The sequence below is a fragment of the Lepidothrix coronata genome, unplaced genomic scaffold (assembly GCF_001604755.1).
Source record: "Lepidothrix coronata isolate B3197 unplaced genomic scaffold, Lepidothrix_coronata-1.0 Scaffold84, whole genome shotgun sequence".
Taxonomy (NCBI): Eukaryota; Metazoa; Chordata; class Aves; order Passeriformes; family Pipridae; genus Lepidothrix; species Lepidothrix coronata.
The window spans coordinates 480,241-501,513 of NW_016690264.1; the positions used below are offsets into that span (position 1 = coordinate 480,241).

General features: G+C 38.1%; 1 protein-coding gene across 1 annotated transcript in view; it reads right to left on the reverse strand.

The window, feature by feature from the left end:
* EEFSEC (eukaryotic elongation factor, selenocysteine-tRNA specific) overlaps nucleotides 1-21,273 on the reverse strand; it is a 119,928-nt gene that overhangs the window by 82,128 nt on the left and 16,527 nt on the right. The window contains exons 2-4 of the mRNA XM_017820617.1: nucleotides 4,998-5,205; nucleotides 3,397-3,493; nucleotides 338-502 (exon numbers count right to left, since the gene is read on the reverse strand). Coding sequence (XP_017676106.1) covers nucleotides 338-502; nucleotides 3,397-3,493; nucleotides 4,998-5,205 — 470 coding nt within the window. The remainder of the gene's footprint in view (nucleotides 1-337; nucleotides 503-3,396; nucleotides 3,494-4,997; nucleotides 5,206-21,273) is intronic.

The following is a 21,273-nucleotide window of genomic DNA, read 5'->3' on the forward strand; positions in this document are numbered from 1 at the left end:
CTGCAGCATGTCTCACATTCAAACCTTGTTCAGTCCTTGGGCACATCCTATCTTGGAAACATGCCCACCTTGCTTTTCTGAATTTGAAAGTCTAACATGCTAATCTAGGTCAGTCTTCTCTCCTCTTCACCCAACTAAATTACTGAGCAGGTAACTTTACTATAACCCATACTATAACAGGAAGAGACATAGCGATTTTTAAAAAAGGCAGTCAGTAGAGTACAAAAAAACTCGTGAAAATAATTGAATAATTTCAGATGGGAAGAGAACACTCTCTTCTTTGTTGAGTGTCTCTTTCTACCAGGAAAAACGGGGGGAGTGAAAATGAGAGACTCACCTTCAGGGCAGGAATCTCCACACTGTCACCAAGGCTAACAGAGCCAGAAAGAATAGTCCCTGTCATCACTGTGCCTTGACCCTTGATAGAGAAACAGTGGTCGACTGCCATAAGGAAGTGTCCTGAGGGGTCTCTTGATGGCAGGTAAGCCTGAGACTTCAAGACCTGAAAAAAAAAAGATAAAAGCAGCACCATGCCTGGGTGAAAAGTCATGACAGCCACACAGCAAAAGGAAGGCAAGCGGATGATTGATTGAACAAGCTTGCAACTTTACTGATTCCAGGCATCTCCCAATGAGCTTAGAACGCACCAATGTCAAATTAACTGTGTGTGCCATAGAGGAGACGCACACTTAGCAGCAGGAACAGTTCGATTTTCTGCCTTAGAAAGATTTGGTGCTGCACATTTAGCTTGGTTAGCAAAACCGCACTGGCGATAAAGTTGCTGCCAAACTCAATATAAACACTGCAGCAAAGCAAAGAGGGAAAAAAAAGCCCTGTACGTGTCATTCTGCCTCTCACCACCCCCAACCCCAAAAGTACAATTTTACAGTGCGTTTTGCTACTTCAGCTTTTTTGGATTTTCTGAAAATGAACTTATATACAGATATTAGTGCCCCATAAAGTCTATCTCTGTCTCGCTTCCCAGAGAAACTATTATACTGGGTTAAGTTTTCAAAGTCAACTTCTCCTCCAGATTTCTGTTAACGCTTCTTGGAGGATCAAACCACTAAGAAAAACAGCTACCTAAGTACCATTTTCTAGAGAAATTCTCTAGAAAAGAGATTAGCATTTCTCTTTTGCTGACAAATACTATGTTTCTTAAAATGCATCATCACAGACAGAAGATTTTAATAAGGCAGTCGTGTACCCAACAGTGCTTCAGAGGAATTGGTTTGCTCCTGTCTCAAATCACTTTTGATCTTTAATTCTCTTATAACACCAGCATATACACTTGGCACTGCCTTTAATGTCAGTTTTTAAGGTCAAACTGCAGATTAAGCCCAAATTGTAATGGCAGAACAATGGAGAGAGTCTCTTATGAAGGACAGAAAGAATAATACCTTGAAGCTCAATGGCAGGGCTCACAAAGCATTTACCAGCTCTTCTAATATTAGGTCTCAGAGTTGACAGAAACAGTTGCAACACTGGTATTTCCTTCAAAGGCTTTAACCCTGGAGAACGTTCCAGCAAAGATACCAGGAACCAGATGAAGGTAGAAGTAAGGACTTGCACATCCCCTCTCTAGACATTTCTGTGGGTAGACTGGTTCTTACTAAGTCTGTTCTAAGGTCATCCTACATCCCATCCCCATTCTCATCTCGGGTCACACGAGCCTGGGAGCTGATACAGCATTCACTGTTCAGCAGCTCTGTGGAATGTCCTGCCTTTATACAAGCCAGGCTGCCCTGGGCCAGACATCCCTAGAATTTTTGATGACTGATGCTGCACCTTAACTTCAGCAATTTACAGTTTTAAATTTGGCAGCATCCAAATCAGAATCTGACAAGTCCTCAAAGAATAATGTCTCTGTTTAAGAACTACTTTCGGCTGTCTGCAAATAACAGCAGCATCCCTCCAGGGCAAAGATGCTGCTTTTGCCTAAAGCTAATTCACAGAAAGGATGGTAAGTCTACTACAAGCTACAAACTGCCCTCAGTTATTTTAAGCATCCTGCCCTTCACAGTATGTGCTTCATGCCATATAATTTAAGGTTTTGAACATCTGAGAAGGTATTCTTCCTCCCCCACCCCTCCAGAAAAACCAAAGAAACAAAACACCACAACCAAACAACAACCCACATCGCTGAAACTGAGGATACCTGTGAAGCAACAGTTTGCTTAAAGTCTTCTTTTGTTCATATGGGTCTGATATAATGTTAGTTGCACAATCATATAGTTTTTCTCAGGCCCTATCTCATTCAGAACACAGGGTAAATCCAGGCCATGCTTTTTATCTTTTGCCGATGTGTAAGACAAGCAGTAAACAAGGCAGGGTATCAGAGAAGATGATTTCACCATGAAGGTAGGCAGTGTTTCTTTAGAGAATGGATTCTATACTTAGGGCAGAACTCCCATGTCATTCTCACAAAAATGAAATTTCTACAGGTAATCACTGACTATACACCTCAGACTGTCCAAACAGAAACCCCAAAGCTTAACAGAAGTGCTAAGCACTCATAACTGAAATCAGAATTGGCAGGTACTATGATCTGAACACAAGCATGTCCCAAAATAGTTCCTAGTTTCCTTAAATTTGGCAATTAAAATTAGTAAACTCAGTGGACTTAGCTCCTTTGTGCCTCAACTTTCCAATCTAAATATGGATTAAAGTCACCTCTACAGTTCCCATAGGTGTTTTGGAAGTAAATTTAACTGTTTGCCAAGTACTCAAGACCACAGTGATGTGTGCCAAGAAAACTCCAGGAGGAAATTAATTACTCTGAATGCAGAGCAGTATTTGAATGGAGTCACGAGGCCACACAGAGAATAATGAGAATTAAAATAAAATATGGATTACCTGCTCACTAGTTAGAGTCCTGTCCATCCTGTGCAAGAAGTAAGGTGGGGTGGTTTATAATAAAGAATCATGCAATTAAACACTGGACCATAATACACACATGGAGGAAGGAGACAATTCCCAATGTGTAACTTCTGAGTGCCTGACTTTACAACTTTCCTGTTTTCTTAACTATGGTACAACTATAAAACAACACCTACCGCAGATTTGGCAGAATTTTAAAGCTATTTTTTATTCACTATGCTTCCTAACTCTTTACAACTTTAAAGACAATTTCAGCACACTTGTGGATGGTCATTTCTTAAGATACAACTATTCAAAGGCTTTGTAGCCTAGTAGTTGAAAAAGGAGATCCACTTTTGGGGCATGTAACTTCAACTTCTCAGTTCACTGACAGGAATCCCTAAAGAACCAGGTTCCTTAAAACTGGAATTAATGCAGGAGTTCCTCAACTCTAGATACTAATACACTGTACTCAAAAAGACTTAAGAGAAAAGCTTGAGCATGTTTTATGTTATTATGATGTTCTTCAGCAGGTACCTCAATCAATTCAGAAACACCCAGTGGATTCTCAGACTCTGGGGCTTCCGGTCCACCGGGCTTTGCTGCAACAGCAACAATAGGACACCCACAGAACCTGAAAGAGAGAAAGACTCCCACCATTAGACCACATATCTCCTATATGTGTCAATACAAAGTAGTTCCAGGCTCACCTGAAGGCTAGAAGTTCCCTGAAATCCCAATTTCTCCACTCTTCCCCATAGTCAGTGACAACTTACTAGTATCAAACTATTCAAATATACAACAATTACTTTCCTCTGCCTATTTTTTTCCCCACCTTCTATATAATTTCCTGACAACACCACAATAATTTTCCCAGCATTGATAGCAACACCTACTCCACAGTTGCAACAGACCTCAGCTTTGCTTACTGCTATGGGATTGTACATGCATGCCTGTATGTGTAGTGAAAATCATTATCAACAAATAAACTATTAAAAAAAAAAAACAACCAAAAAAACCTCACTGCCAAGTGTCTGGGTTCAGAGGCAGCTGTCAAGTGGTCTCAGCATATGTCCAACTAACAACAGTAGTTTGGAAACAAAAAAAGTAGTTAAAAACCATGCATTTGAGATTCAAAGTCAAGTGGTAAAGAGGCTGCCAAGAAACACCCCGGCCTGATAAAACAGGACAAGCACTTTGCAATCACAGCCAGGTCAGCAGTGCTTTCAAAGCACCAAAAAGCACAGACAGCACATGCACAAACTGAATTTTTGTTCTCTCCTCTGTTCACTGAATCCTGTTCCTCAGATTCTTCAAATCAAAATGTGACCCAACAGTTATGTCACCTTACATCCCTGACCACAGCAAAGCTGTGCTTCAGTTTGTGTAACCACTAAATAAATATTTTATTTTCGCACTTCAAAACCAGCCACAATTCCACTCACAAACCTCACTACATTCATTATGTACCTCAACTAATGTACCAAAATAGGGCTGACAAATATTGTCCCAGTCAGAGCCACATTACATTATATAAAGTTCCACCATTCTGCTACCTCTAATTGGTGCAATCACAGCTTTCACCCTCATTTAAGCAGATTTCCTAACACTTTCATTTTCTGTGGAGTGAAACAGACTTGCAGATTATAACAAAAGTTGCAAGCCCAAAGGCTAAAAACCCAAACAAAACAACAAAAACAATAGAAAGAAACCCCAGAAAACAAACAAAACCCCACACACAAACAAAGAAACAGCAACCAAAAAGAAAGAAAAAAACAAAACCAAAAACACAGGGTAAAACAAACAAACAAACAAGCAACAAAACACAAAAAACCCCCAACACACCCAGAAAACACCTACCCCCACAACAAACAAAACCAACCAAACAGACTCAAAACTTTTCACCTGGGTATTCTTCGTGTTATTAAACTGAAAAGCTTAATTATAGGAAAATACTTCTCTACAAATGATACTTGCACATGTGAATTTGGAATGGCACTTGAGTTTCCAGAAATCTTTTCACTCTCTTCTCATTATCTCTGCTAGATGTCTCAGTATGCTTAGAAGCACACTGGAAGGGAAATGCTGGTAATTTTTGTTTAACATTTTGTCAGGTGTTAATATCACTGTTCACTCACTTCGTATTTTCCAAGGTCTTCTGCATTTTCTTAGTCATCTTCTCAATGGCACTTTGTCTCTTTCCCTCTGGAAGGAGATCTATTTTGTTCAGAACCACCACCATCTTCTGGCAGGCAATTTGCCCAATTACCAAGCACTCTGCTGACTGTGTCTGCATCCCTTTTGTCACATCTATTACAAGCATCATCAAATCGATAATCTGGGCACCTGGAGGAGAATTCACAGTCAGTATGGCAGCAGCATAAAAAAAAGATTAAGGATCATTTTCTCAAATAGCTACCATAAAAAATGTCAGGAGATGTACAAATACCCAGAAAGATAAACAAAACGCACGTCAAAGTATGCACTGACTGCATGGCTCTTTTGAAATTAAGACCTCAGGAATTTAAGCTGTTATATGCTACCATCAGATCATAAAAAATACTGAAGAATGTGGTAGTTTACATATTCCCCCCCACTGATAGTTCAAGTCTAAGGCTGTTATCACTGTCTTTAAAAAAAGTGCTAAGAAAATTAACCTTGCAGCAACACAAGCACGACTTTTGCCTCAATTAAAAATTATCATCTAAGAAGCTAAGTAGGAATATGATAGAGCTGAAGAAACACAGTAACACTGCAGAGAGTTGCATGCTCAGAGCAACCCCAACAAGAGCCAACCACGTGCCCCATAACTACATCAACAATCTTCAGTCCCTACCTGCTTCCTACCCTTTTTCTTTCAAAGCCCAAAATTTGATAAAAGTGAAAACAAAGTGATCACCACCAGAGGCAAGTTTATCCCAAGTCTAAAGAAATTCCTACAATCCCTCAGCATGAGGAAGAGGTGATTCATAAACCTGCACTATATTGCCACTTACTCCCAATTCACATCCGGGTAACTTGAACATGTAATCTCAAACACAGGCAACAAAGATCTGATTCTTAGAGCCCTTCATGAAAAAGCTCCTAAATTTTACACTGAAGTTACCTATCATGCTTATGGATTACTTTGATTTTTCCAAGTATTGTTGTCATGAACCCTTAATCTTTTGATTGAAGCAACCTGAATTTCACAGATTTAAATTTGTTTTCAAGGAAGCTTTTGATGAATGTTGGGCCTTCCACTAATTATATTCCGAATTTTCTTGTTTCATTCCAGGTAACTGAAATACTGAATACCAAAATAGTAAAGTGCAACAGACCTTAATATTGACAAAGTTTAAATATAAAAAACTAAAACAAAATTTAAAGCTGAACTACCAGAAAATTATATGTCAAAAAAAGCACATTTTGAAAGATGACAGAAGCTAGAAATCACATAAAACTGCAGCATTCTGAACTTAAGTACTTTTAATATTTGCCTTAAATGAGAAGAACAAGAAATCAATACAACTGCTCCTTGTTCCTTCACCCTCTCCAGCCTTCCTCCTGCCTTTTTTTTTTTTCAGGCTTTTACAATGGCTATGACAACAGCTACCCTTGTTCCTAATTCCCATGAACTCAGGATAGGAAATCAGTCCAAGGTTGAAGTGCAGGGGTGAATGAGCGGGTGGGAACTACAACAGTAAAAAAAAAAAAATTACGTTTACAAATGACTATTTTCAACCTACCAGAGCTTTCATCTTGTAATAATGAATGCTAAACCCTTCAGAGCACTAGTGGGATAATTATGACATTTCCAACATTTCATCAGAATTTTCACTAATAGTTTCAAATATCTCACCCTAACAAACTTTGGATGGATGTTATATCTTCAAAAGTAGTTTGTATTTTTATTGTTTCAAGAATTGTATTGATTTAGAACTTGCTTAAATTACAACACAAAAGTCATCAAGGCTGTACCAAAGGCTCAGACTATACACCACACAACTGCAGACCTAAAGGTCAGGAAGCAAGGAGAACAAACAGCATGAAAATAGTTTTGAGTAGGACAAAATAGTTAATAATCAGAATGGATCCACTTTTACAAGTACATACAGCAGGGCTTTTTTTACACTTAACACACATGTTTTGTATTACACTGTACCACACAGTAATTCTCACTACGCAGGTGTCATCCTTAAAAATGAATGGGAATTAATAATTAAAACCAAACCATCAAGTCCAATGGATTATTAATACTACTAAAAGGACACCTAGTAAAAAATTGATGCTGCAGCTTTAGCCTTAGATAACTGTACTATGACTACTAAAGCATAGTAACCCTCATGATCCAAAGTTAAGCCAAAGTAACCAGACCCAAACCTGGCCTTAAAAAGGGTGGCTGATAACATCCATTACATATAGTGTATATAACAGGTATCTCCTCATTTCAACAGGAGACAAAATCTGCACTGAACTGTTATATGCAGTTTCAGTACAAGGGTCACTTTATCTTGGAACACTAAATCAACTGCTTTGAATACATTTGCTGTAAAACAAATGCTTACAATTGTTGTATGTATGAATCTATTAGCAATACTTTAAAAGAGCCACAAAAATTATCAGTCCACTTGCTAGAAGGTCAAGAATGTCTACTCGGGGCACTTCATAGCAAAGACAAGATGAACAAAGGAAAAATAACTGTACAGTCCATGGAAAAACTCCAGAAACCCCAGAAAACACACCATGACACTCCAGACAAAAAAATATCACAAGTCAAGGAAACAGCAGCATACACAAGTTCACAAACATTGTCGGCACAGCTACTGTGTCTCCTGCAAAGCCTTAACGTGCTGACTGGCCACAGTTTGTAAGAGATGGCACAAGATGGAAGAGAAGACATGGCAGGTAGAGAGTTGGCACACAAGCAGGGTGGGAAGCTGCTGCCCTTCAACAGTCATGGAACCAAGGGAAAGATCGGGACAGCATTGACAGAAATACTTTTGACTGCATTCTCCCCAAGGCATCAGGATGTTTTGTACATGTTTACTCATGCATATCAAGGCATGAGTGCTCAAGTTTACAGAACCCTTGGGTAACAAGGCAAAAAACTAATGCTAAGATTTAGTTCCTTAACTTTCCTCTTCAAGCCATCTTTAACAATTCACCTTCTTCCCAATCCTTCAATCTTCTCCTACACAGTTTTACATTTTGTTTTATTCAAGAACCCATTTTCTTAGTTGCCCATCATCCATGCATAGAGTCCATTAAATACTAGAACAAAATCTAGAGAAGTCAAAATAGAGTGCACAGGGATTCACAAATGTAACATTTCCAATCAGGAAAGTTGGCAGGTCATTTGACAAAACTGTAACTGTCCCCCATTTAACATGGAACATCTCATTCAGTACTCTTGCTCTAATAGCATGCAAGTGGTAACAGTAGACCTTGAACATGTTTAACTTCATATTCACTACTTACATCATCTCTAGCACACTAGTAAACGGTCAGCTCACGATCATATCAGAGTTCAGTCAATGAAAGAAACATTTCTGAAAAATTTTCTACAGCAGAGTAAGATTTTAACTAGGAACAGTGAAGTGAGGATGGATTACATGAGTATTCTCAAGTAATCCAATCTCACTTGTAAAGATAAAATAAATACAGCCATACCAAGTGGAGACTCCAAAAACAGCAACAAGAATAAAACATGGTGAAAATATCACTCAATAAACCTGCACTATCTGACTACAGAATGCCAGCCATGTGCTCTTGTGTGAAATGGAACAGAGAACTGAAACACTCAGCTTTCGCTCAAAAAAGGAGACAGGATATGGTCCCACACAGTTAAGAAGAGTGATCTGGAAGAGATTATGGAAGAGTTGAGTGTTCCTCGAGCCTTCAAAGAAGGTAAATGGTTTGAAATTACTCTGAACAAAGCAGAGACACATGCAAAGGACAGGTCTGTGTATAAGGAAGCAAAGCAATCAAAAATATTTTATCTGCATATAGGTCATATAGAAAGTCATATAGAATCAGTGACAAAGTTAAACTAAGATACTCAAATTATTTCTTCTACAGAAAAAACAGGAGTGTCACTCTTTATTTGCCACTTCATCTATGAAAAAAGTGTTCAAGAACATTCAGACAGATAAATCCCGATGAGTGATTTCTCACTTTGCTTGAAAATGAAAGATCAACTATTGGAGTACCCTTTGTGTGATGACACAAGGCTCAGATGAAGCCCTGCAAAAAAACAAATGAAACAAACTAGTTGTCATCAGAAAACACAAGCAGGTAGGAAAAGGTGGGAATTATATGGCAAAGATAAGCAGCTAAACCACAGCAAAAATAAAGTAAAGTAGATAGAGTGAAGAAAAACAAACAAGAAAGATAAAACATGAACTGAGAGAATCTGGATGACAGCCAGATACAGGCAAAACACAAGACCAGCAGCACAGCATCACAAAAACTGCAAGTGCCAGCTAAACCTGGAGGTAGCAGCACTCACTTGTACCACAAAAGTGACAGGGAACACTGAACTCAGATAATAAGAAAAACACCTTCACAGACAAGATAAAGTCTAGCTACTGCTTTCAACAGTCACAACCCACTCTTGCTCCTGAATTTTGGGGAGTATCTGATTATAAACAGCCACTGGGGAAGTAATTTGTTACTCTCTATTCATGACACTAGTTGAAACACAGATGTCACGGATTATAACAATTTTCAAAAGCACAGAATACAGCAACTCAAGTTTCCCTAAACTGGCAATTAGCTCAATTTCTCCAAGGGAAGAGCAAAATGATACCACTTGCACCACCATCATTCCTAGCTAGCTCTCACCCTTGGAGCCTGAAAGAACTCACCAGCTACTGCCTGAGTACAACGAAAAAGAATAGTATGCATTAATAAAAGGATGTATTGACAAACTTTTAACCTTTAGGATGAAATGCACTGCATTCTCTGCATTTGCATTATTTTGTATAATATATCTTCAAACCTTTACTGAAATAGGAAGAAAGGCCTACTCAGAGTTCCAGGCAACAAGGCTTCAGACCTTCATCTCCTTCATTAAACTCAGTCCTCGTAAACACGTTTAGTGTTGCACCCATCTTTGATTTCCACACAATAAGTAAAGCACACTTGATCTTGCTCACTGCAGCTAAAGTAGACAAGCTCTGCAATGTTTACATGCTACTGTGTCACATCCTTACACAAAACCATACAATTAATAAACCCCACATTTGCTACACCAGTATTCACAGGGTAACACCATTGGGAGTACCCAAGCTACAGGCTGTATTTTTAGAAACCATGAAGCACTATAACAGCCATGTTTTATTTTGGAACAGAACATTACATCTTAAATAAAAAAAATATCCTTCAACCTTGATCACAGAGGTTGTTTCAGTTCTGCATGTACATGAACTCAAAATACGTTCTGTTTGTGCAACCTGTTGCATGCTTGTAAATGATACACCCAAACTGCCAGACTGAGCTGTGGTAGTACCACGGTGTAACATTTACAGTAAGGCAGAAAAAAAAGGACATTATTAGGTCTAGGAAAAAAAACAACAAACAAACAAGACCCCAAACATTTCAGCCTCTTGTATTACTTTATCAGTTCCAAAAATTTATTACTCTTTTATTATACATGCACTCAGTCCACTTTCAGAACCACTCCATTATAACCTCCAAGCACTGAACTAGATACTCATTCCACCCTTACTGAGAAGGAAATCCAAATGCCAAAAGGCATTTTCAGTAAATAGGCAGAACCTCAATTGTTTTCTCTTTACCAAATACACATCAAGAATATAAGAGCATTTACAAGTTGTACTGTTTTGGCAAGTAGATTCTCCATAATCCATCAATATAAAGCTGATTTGACTCTGAAAGGTAAAACCTGGGTAGTGGAGGGAAGAAAAGAGGTCAGGTCCCTCTTGAATGAGGGGGAGGTTTTGCACACCACACAATAATGGAACATAGACAGAGATTCTGACTCAGGGCTTCTTTAAACTACTGTGTCCTGTTTGTGGTAATCTTTTTAGCTGACTTTAGTCAAACAGTACAACTCCTGTTCACAGGCACCAAAAGGAAGCAGAAAATGGAATTTGAAATGTAAAAATAAAATAATTGTGGGCCACGGGCTATAATTTGATTTCATGCTTTACAAAGAAATGAAAGAGGACTTCCTTAAACATACCTTTTTTTTTTTTTAAATATGCTTTTTACCATGTTAGGATTTCCTTTACTGTAGAAGAGAAAATAGGATTGTAGAAAATGTACTGTTCTCAAGTATCATTGCTACTCAGGGGCAAAGCTCTGTTTTAATGTGCACTTCCCATTCTAGGGAAGAGGAAATTCTTCAATTAATAAACCGGGTGGACTGAGGCGAGTTTTTAAGGTTTAATCAATTTCATCTGCACATGGGATAAAAAGACCAACTATTCTACCATTTTTGCCTCCCCTATTCCACTTTCAAAAAAAATAATAAAATCGATGTTTTATTTTAAATTCTTTGAGGTTAGTATCTCCTGTCGCAGGAAATATTGTCTATATCATGCAGTGAGTATGCAACTTCCCCCTTTCCCAACCCCCTCTCTGTTTTTTTTTGTTAAGAAACTTTATTCAGAAACAACTAAATTATTCCCTCTTCTCATATAGAGTAACACCTTGGGAGATGCTACAAGTCACACAGGATTTTGCTAGTTACCTTAGGAGAGGCACTGTGATGAATAAGGAAAATGTTTGACGGGATACGAAATCTCCCAAAATTCAAACAGAAACAGGAGGTGTGAGGGGGCAGAAGAGACATGCACACAACTGGAAAGCATGAATTACACATGAAGAAACCCTCTGCAAAGCAATGCAAATCATGGATCAAAACTGATACAACTCCTGTTAGGAAACACTTTGAAAAGAAAAGGAACTCATGGAGTTCAGGCATCCCACCACCATATCCAAAGCAGGCCGTTCTTAAGGATATCAGTAAGTTCAAACAAAGAGTTGTGCAGCTTCAAACTCTGGACAGTTTGGAATATCTCTGGTAGCAAGCATCTGACTGGCAACCTACTTCTTTCTGAATGCACAGTAAAGCTTACAATTAGAAGCATTATGTCATTGCACAAATTCTCTTTAGATGAAAACCAGTCACTATGGTTGGTCTTAAACTGAGAGCTTGAAAGGGAAACCAGTACAGAAATAAGGGCATAATGGCAAGAAGTCCGTTTCTTATACACAAATAACTCCTCTCTTATTTGTTATTTATTTTATTTCTTTGTTTTAACCTGTTATTTATTTGTAAACATGAGTTCAACTACGTTCTTTCGCAAAAGACCTCACCCAAGAATCCCCTCAGAATATACTTTATACCTCATCTCCCAGATGAAACAGTGTGCCACGTTGTTCTGAAGAGCATAAAAACAATGAAGGCCTCTACGCTCTCCTCTGTCAAGTCATCCAAGGATCTATCTTGTTTGAATAAGTTCTAACTTATTTGTATCAGAAACAATTTTGTTCTTCAAAAGGAGGAAATGTCTATAGTGATTAGAGCTTGAGGCCGTGCTGAGTAGCATGAACAGAGCTGTTAAGACCTTTATGAAGATCATGCTAACAAAGACTGAGGAACATCTTCCAATAATTTACTATTGTATGCTGGTCTAGTTATTGCAATATTGCACACAGGAATAAGCTTACATTAAATAGAAGAGTTACAGGAAAAAAAAACCCTCACACAAACAAACTTTAAAATGAAAATGCACTCAAAAAAAGCATTACAACACACAAAGAAAGAAGATTATCAAAAGATCCTTCACAAGGATGTAAGGAGTCCCACATTGTCTTTAGCCTCTTCAGAGAAAGCCTCTTGTGAGGAAAACCAAGAGCACCAGTCTGAGAAATGTCTGAACACTTCTGTCATTTCCACTACTACAGAAGAGAGACTATTCCAAAACAAGGTAAAACCAGGAAGCCTTCATTGCAATCTAACTAAATTCACTGGATAAACACACATCAAAATTACACGTACTTTTGTAAAAATTACATACAATTAAAGAGAATCCTTCCTCCAAAGACTCACAAATAGAAATCACCAGTGGTTTTAAACCAGGGCAAAACACACACTTTACTTGGTTATTGCACTGATCTCCATCACTATGTGTACATAGTCAGGTACACCTAGAAGCACTTGTCAGTGAAGTGGAGCAGTGAAAAGGTATTTGCTCTGGCACCTGGTCATGGAGACCGCAGTTCCCTGAGCTGGGAAGTTCCTACTGTGCTTATTCAGGTCTCCCAGAGCTCACAGAGGATCAGACGAACGGCAAAAGTTGAAGCTCAGACCAGTCAGTTCAACTCAGCCACACCACACACCTCTCCCTGAAGCTGACAAAGGTGACCCAGCTGCTGCAGCACCCAGGGACAGCCAGAGTTGGCACAGGGGAGGCAGCAGGACCAAACAGCCAGGAGCTGCAAAGGGAAAAGAGGAAAGAGCAAAGCAAACCTCCCATTTCTAGTGGAGGGACACTGCTGCAGGACAAGCTGTCCTTGAAACACCAGCTTGAGGAATTCCAGAGAAACTTAAAAGCTGAATAAACAGTATTGTTAGGAAGCACTGGAAGAAATCTAAGTACACATGTATATACACAAAACTAGTGCCACTACTTCAGAAAACTATGAAATGACAGTCATTATATGCTACTCAATGCAAAATTGCTTTATGTGTAGGAGCAGCCAAAAAAGGTAAAGTATTAGACTTGACCTATATACAGTGTAATATTGAAACAAAATACTGCATTTAGAGCTAGTCACTTTCTGGAAAAGAAAACTTAAAAGATTCCTTAAAGAAAAAAGGAAACAAGACAAATACAATCAAGTCCTTCAAAAACAACTTCACTTTACAAAGAAAAATCCATGTTAACAGCGTGCAATGACAAAAGCAAGTGAAGCTGAACAAGAGAAAAGGAAATAACACACCTCCAATAAAAGAGCACAATCAATTATGTGACAGTAAATAGCACAACAACCCAAACTCAGTGCTGCTACATTCCATTTGTCTTCAGACAAATAAAAATACAGCTTTGATATTCACATCATTAAGATTTTTAAAGCTACATCCAGTTGGATGAAATGCCATTGTTTAGAAAACATTTATGATTTTATCCTGTGTAAAAGATACTAAAATGAAATTTAAAGCAAGGGACACTTCATTCCATCACTGACTTTCTTGCTTTAACCCTCCAAAACATTCGCTTTGACTGTTCCCAAAGAAAATGTAACAAACCAGGTAAGTGACTACTAGGGTCTGGCATTTAAATTCCTGTTCTTCAAAATACTTCTGAAGAAAACCAGAAAACCACCCGAAATGAGAATCCTATAGACAGTGAGGGCACAGTAAAGCAAACAATCCTTGCCTTGTAACAAGAAATGCCATGTAATACATAGCATGTATAAAAATGGAGGTAAAGCACCACACGAGAGAAGATATCTTTCCTCCATATGTACTAAGTTTTTCTCTGTAATGCTACCTATTACTAGATCTGAATTCCTATATGGACAAGGCACAAACTGGACAGAATCCAGAAGAGACCTCTACTTATTTTAATGCTGAAAACATTAACTGTGGTAGGGTTTAAAAAAGCCCACAGACCTTGGAAAAGCAACAATCATTCCGAGTAGACGCAGATGACTGCTACAAAAAAAGGTAGCATTTGCTGAATTGCACAACGCTGTGGTATTTCAACTGCTTTAATTTCTTTCTTGGCTTGAAGTCGAAAATGCATAAATTGTGAATTAATTAGCAAACATTAACTTTTTAATGTGTCATTCATATATATGTATATGCAAATACAGACAGCAGTGAAGCTGAGAAGTTAAATATTTAGGATACTGTACAAAACTAAAGTTACTTAACATTTTAGACTGAATGTCATTATACAACTCATCAGCCTTGGAGTACAATCTATGGCATATAGTAGCAAAAATTATTATTTTGTACACTTGAAAGCAAGAGAAAGCACAGAAGATATCAATTGGGTTATTACAATTCAGGTTGCAAATCTGGTTTGTTTGGGTTTTTCTGGTGGGGTTTTGTTTGTTTGTGTTTTGCACTACGTGTCTATATTACACCTAGCACAAAAAGGTTCAGTTTCATAATTTGGCATCCAGACTATAAAATATCTTAACAAGAAGTCATGTCCCGTTTCCGGCACCTGTAATTCCACTGATTCACATCAAACCCAAACTTAGAGGTTTGCAGTGAAATTCCTTCTGAGTAGGAGTTGTTCAGTTCATAAAACAAGGTTTTTGAAACAAATGTGACAGTAAATCAATGTTCATGCTTCAGGAAAAAGAAAGGTGCAAAGTATAAAAAATGAATACTTGTAAAACCCCACTTTGACCTCCTTAGAATATATTGTGTGCTTAAGGTTCTAGCAAGTTTTCCTAGAGCCTAATGAGTGGTTAGTTCAAGTTTCAGACTTGTTATTCAGAGATATTTTGTTTTGGTATCAAGGCCACGTGTTTTTGCACTGCTCTGAAGAGTTAAATATAAGGTAACATTACACTTGGGCCTTACAAAGTGACCATAAATGGTCCCTGATGGTCCATAAAGTCTTTACTGTAAACACTGAAAAGCAAACAGGTCAAAAGGAACAAGATTAAAAAAAAAAAAAAATACCCTTTTTATAGTCTTGACCCATATCAGCTTTACATTTCTTCTCTACAAGATCCCGTGCTAAGTTTCAAGTTAAAAAAAAAGTAATTATATTTGCATATGATAATGCTAAATATGTTGCAAAAAATATGACTTACAAGTACGATCATTCTGCCCACTCCATCCTCTGGGGAATACAGACAGATACCATCTTCGAAGCTATCTCCAAGTTCAGAAAGAGAAAATAGTGGCTAAACAGTATAAAAAGAATCAAGCATCCAGAAGTATAAAGGCACCAAACCTGCATGAACGAGGACACGAGCTCATCCCCAGTTCTGACAGACTTCTACACATCTGGAGTCTTCTGCTCCATCTCTAAGGACCCAGTTCACACCAGACAGAAACAATGTTCCCAGCTTCAGCAATGTCACACCTGAGGTTCCTCTACTAATAATAAACACTGGAGTGTGGAGGCAAATAGTGAGCAAAAGTCCCTGGTACCTACAACGATGAAAATTCCTGCTACCTCCCCAATACTACAGGATCCTCTGGGCTCAGCCTATAGCAGGCTATACCTGTATACCTTTCATTACAAATGATAAATCATACAAAACCGGGTTTGTACAAGAAGGAGCAAAGTAGTACAATAAAAATTACTGGAATAATTTGATAGACTTTCCAAGACCAAAGGAATGAGCTGCTTCAGGCAGTGAACTCCTGTATTAGCTTTTCAGACAACTGAACGCTCTGCTTTCCAAGAACAGCACAACTGAAATGCTTCCTAATCAATGTGTCCATATTTCTGTATTTGAATCTACTATTACGTAGAGGCCCAGTACTGGATTCAGAGGTGGGAAGCAGGAAGGGGAAAGACAGTTGAACAATATCTACTATGTTTCTATAAATTCTGTTCTCTATCAGTGCTATTTCACGCTCAGCTCTTCATCTTTTCAAGTTCTTTTAACATTTGTACAAGATGATATCTTTCCATTAGCATATCTAGGATTTGATCACATCCATGCCCCCATGCTGTAATACAAAGAGAACTAGAGCATCTCAGAAATCCTTACACAAGCAATACACAACTTGATGATCTCAGGATAAAAAGAATGTGCTGTGCCTAATGACCAACTAGTTGGTTTTTTCCTTCCCAGAAGACTGGAGAATTGTTACTACAGAGCATCTATTGCCTCCCTCTGGGTGCTTTGGAGAATGACTGAATTATGAACATCTTGGAACATCTGTTAGAATTTCTTTCAGCATATTTTAGTCAGTTTAATATTAGATGACAGGAAGACTTTCTTGCTATCTTTTGTGTTAATTTCTTTAAAGTCCTGCCTAGCCAAAGGATATCTCACTGTAAATTCTTGTTCATTCTTCTGCCATATCTTCAAAAGATCAGTCTAACAAGAAGTTCCATACAGCAGTCATAGGAGATAAGAGCCATCACACAAGTGTAGCTAAACAGACCTGAATATACATTTAGATATGCAACTCCAAACTTCCAAAACCTATAAACAGCAGATTGAACACAGTCAAGACGAGGTATAGATACAAAGGTTGTACCTCAGAGATACTGCTGAACCACCTTGAAATTCTCAACTTCATTAAACTTTACTTAGATTTAATGCTTTAGGCCTACTACCCTGAAAATCATGAAATGCACTGGAATCCCCAAGAAACACCCAAATTATCACCTTGATCACATCATAGAGATTTGCTACTAGATTCTCTTCTCACCATCTTGTCAATTCAAGGACATCAATCCTGTACCTGCAACTTTAGATAGCTCAAACAACACCTCCAATAAAAAATTGATTTAAAACCTTGCACAGATCAAGAGTATATTTCTACAAGACTAACAAATAAATTTTCTTAAACAATTCTACAAGTCACCAATCCAAAAGTAAAATTCTTAACTCATCAGATTCTAAATCATTCTTCTACCAAAAAAAGAAGACCAAGTTCCATACAAAGCTGGAAATAAATTCATGTGATTCTACTCTAAAATCATTACTAGCCCTAAGCTACCTTGTCTCTGTCTTTGAAATAAAGTAAGCAAAGGTCATGCACTCCACACCAAGCAGCTTGTTTTGTACCATAATCCAGCCCTATTATGCTTTTTACAACACTGCATGCAACACCCTGTCCTAACAGATGAGTTATGGTAGTCTATGGGAAGATTCCTGCACAGCTCTCAGATATGTTCCATCTGAGAACACTAAACAAGATTTTTTGTAAAAAAAATTAGAGTTTAGATTTTGCTGTTTCTTTTTTCCCCTCCCCTGTCCTCAAAAATAATTTAAAAAAAAAAATTTAAAAAATTGAAGACCGCTAGGGGCAAAGAAAAGAGTGTTCTTTAATTTTATCTTCACCCTCCACAATACTGAAACAACATCAGGGTTATAAACATCTGTAATTGCCAGGGGAATGTACAATACATTCAGAAACTCCAGGCCCACATATCCTGTAGCTCTGCACTTCACAAACAAAAGGTTGGGGAAAGAAAGAGGGGGTGGGGTACAGGGAATAAAGGCTTAAAGATTAAAGTCACAGGCAGAGACAGACGGCTCCGTTTTTTAATAACTGAAAACACGAGTTGTGCCTGAATGTGCTCATTGTTTTATGGCAGGGGGGAGAGGCTACACACTCTGGACTGGCTGGCGACAGAACTGCCTTTGCATCAAAAATAAGATTTACAAAAAGAAAAAAAAAAAAGACACCAAACCCATGCCCTAATTTTCCCTCTTGCAACGGTTAATGATGCATTCAGGTAGAAATCGACAAATTATCCCACCTTACCTTTATTAAATAGGGGAAAACTTTGTGACTAGAAGTAGTACCTGATGGAATCAGCCTAACAGAGACTGCAGAGATGTCTGAAGGCTTTACACTGTGAGGGAACACAGACTACGACAATAACAGTCGTACATAAGGAACAGGCACGTCTATGAAACAACGAGCTTATAAATCAATTTATATTTTGCACAATAAAACTACAGCTGCAAGGCTAAATTATGTGATCTAAGCAGATTTTTATATGAATTCAAGAAGTTTAGCTGTCGTGAAAAAGTTCTTAAGGCCTTACTTTTTAAAAGTCTCAGCTATATCTTCAGTGAATGAAAAGGTTCATGAGTTGGGTCCACTTCAGTCAGCACAAAAAAAAAAAATAGTTAGCTTAAAATGTTGCACTAGAGCATTAAAAAACTGAAAGTATTTCTTTTAGGTTTTAAAACAATTTCTCTCTCAAAGATCTAGGAGTACAAGCACTTATGGCTACTCAATATCCACGATTACAAATGTGTATTATGTTAAAATTCCATAATATACACTTTTCTAATCTAAACAATCTGATACTTATCACAATTTATTTCAGTGAACAAACTTCTGTGGGTTAGATCCCACCAGTGCTCAGGAACCCATCCAAAGTCAAATAAGGCCAGTTCCACTGCCAGGTGCCAATGGACTACAGGTAAACATGCAGACTGAGCAAACACATGAAAATAAAAAATATTAGGTCAATCTTTCAGTTTTATTCTAATCTAGCCCAAGATGTTACTATAACAGAGCTTTTGTTTTACTGTATTTTTTTTTTTACCTGCCAACTTTGCTTTAAATATAGACAGAAAGGAGATAATTCAACAAGACAACAGGCTCTTTCATCTAAAACCATGAAACTTCCAGTCATAACTTCTTGGGGAAGCCTAAAGTAAGGAGGAGAGAGGCACACAACAGGAGTCAATGAAAAGTAGTCTCCTGCCCAAAGCAAGCATGCTGTGCAGGGAGGAATCAGTGGCCACAATACACAGCTCCTTGGCCAAAAATGTCAGACCTGGAATGCTCCAAACTATCATCCCCTTTGTTGATGTAACACTTTTGCATCATCAGCCGCTGGACATCTTGTTGAGATTAAAAATATTGCGGAGAGTTACTGTCTGTTTAGCAAAGAAAAAAAAAGACAGAGTCCATGTCAGAAAGGGAGGGGAAAGGAAAAGCCGAAACATGAGCTCATAAGCCTGTTACGGGGGATAAAGGCAGGCTTTGTTTTACTTTATTCATACCAAGTACGAACAAGAGGCTCATCACTGTTTCGAGCTTGAACTGCAAAATTTCTTTTGTATGCAGCATCGCCAACTTTTCTCCTCATGTAACTAAACTACCCCTCTTTCTCAAAAACAGCTTCTGCTGATGCTCTCATCAAGCATTTAAGCCTAGATGAAACCTGTACAACAGCAGAGTCATTTTCCCCATGCTATTCTGACACTCGGAAGCACCTAGGAAGGCATTCTTATATAGCGAAGACCAGCCTTGGTTATACTACTGGTGGTGTCCTAAAGTTCTCACATAAACATAGAAGTAAAGAAAATAAAAATATAAGAATATTTTTTTAAAAAATAAAAATAATTTGGAGGACACATTGGCTATACAACCACACTAAGAGTTAGTTGGAGATACTTCTTTGGACAAGAAGTAGCCATTCTTCCTAAACTTTCAAATGCAGAATTCAATCCAAAAGTACAATACAATGTTAAAAACGGAGATTAGAGAAAAAAAAACCACTAGAAAAAAAAAAAGATCTGTCATCTGACAGAAACACTACCCACCAGTGCTGTCTCTAAAAGAGCTCAAGGGCAATAGTAAAAGGTAGCAAGAGAAAGCATAGTCTGGATTCTACTTTCTTGCTCTTAGGAAAAGGCAAAGAGGGTGGTAATTTACCGTGTACAACCAAATTGTATATGAAAGTTTAAAAACAGCCAATTAAAGCTAACATTATGGAATGGAACCGAGGGTCCGAGTGGAACGCGTTAGACACGCATTCCAGACAACGGCTCCAGAGTCCGCCTGCGAGGCGGGTACTGTACAGAGTACAAAGGGTCAAGAAGTTCTTCTCAAAGAGAAGCCCAGCTTGGACCAGGAGTCATGACAGATGTGGTGCCCAGCTGCAGAATGACATCAAGGCTGTAAAGCCAAATAACACTTGGTCATCACCTGCACTGACAGAATGCTGGACAGAGTTTGAAAACTTGTCAATCGAGCAACAGCAAATCTCAGTACAACTGAGAATCAAATGGAGCTGGACAACAAGGAACAAAGAACTTACAACTAACAGTAATAAACATGACTATTTCGGTTTACATCTCTTACATATATCTTTCATACACTCAACTAGAGCTTTGCTTCTCTTAAGCACATTAATCTATAATGAGTAAAAGAGTTACTAAAACCTAGTAGGAAGTTAGAAAAGGAAGACAACTACCTCAGGTTACCATGACTATATTACATTTTGCCTTCAGAGTATTCTGTACTTTGGAGCACAGTGAACTGCAATTTTGATGCAAGTTTCTTGATTTCTGTGACAGTAATGCAGCAAACTGTTATTCCTACTGCAGCAAATAACCAAGTGGAAATATAAAGAGAGAACAATTATACTACTCCTTGTTATTTACATCAACATACAACTCCATACACGTTCAAACTGGCAAATTAATCCAATGTCATGATACCCAATTCTATGAGACTTCTACAACACTAACTTTCAAACCTTCACCATCTCCGAACACCAACAATAATTATAACCCTTACAAGAACAGCAGAGTTGAGTAAAAAAAGTAAGGTTGTTCTCAAGAAGGACACCCCGCAACCAATCTGAGTTTTTATGTCAAGCTTTATTTCAAGCACCTGCACTACTACACAGCTGTAGCAGTACAGTGCACGAATGAAAGAAATCTCTAAAACCAATCAGTCCCAAACAAATTAAAGATGCCAGTTCGGAGAAATAG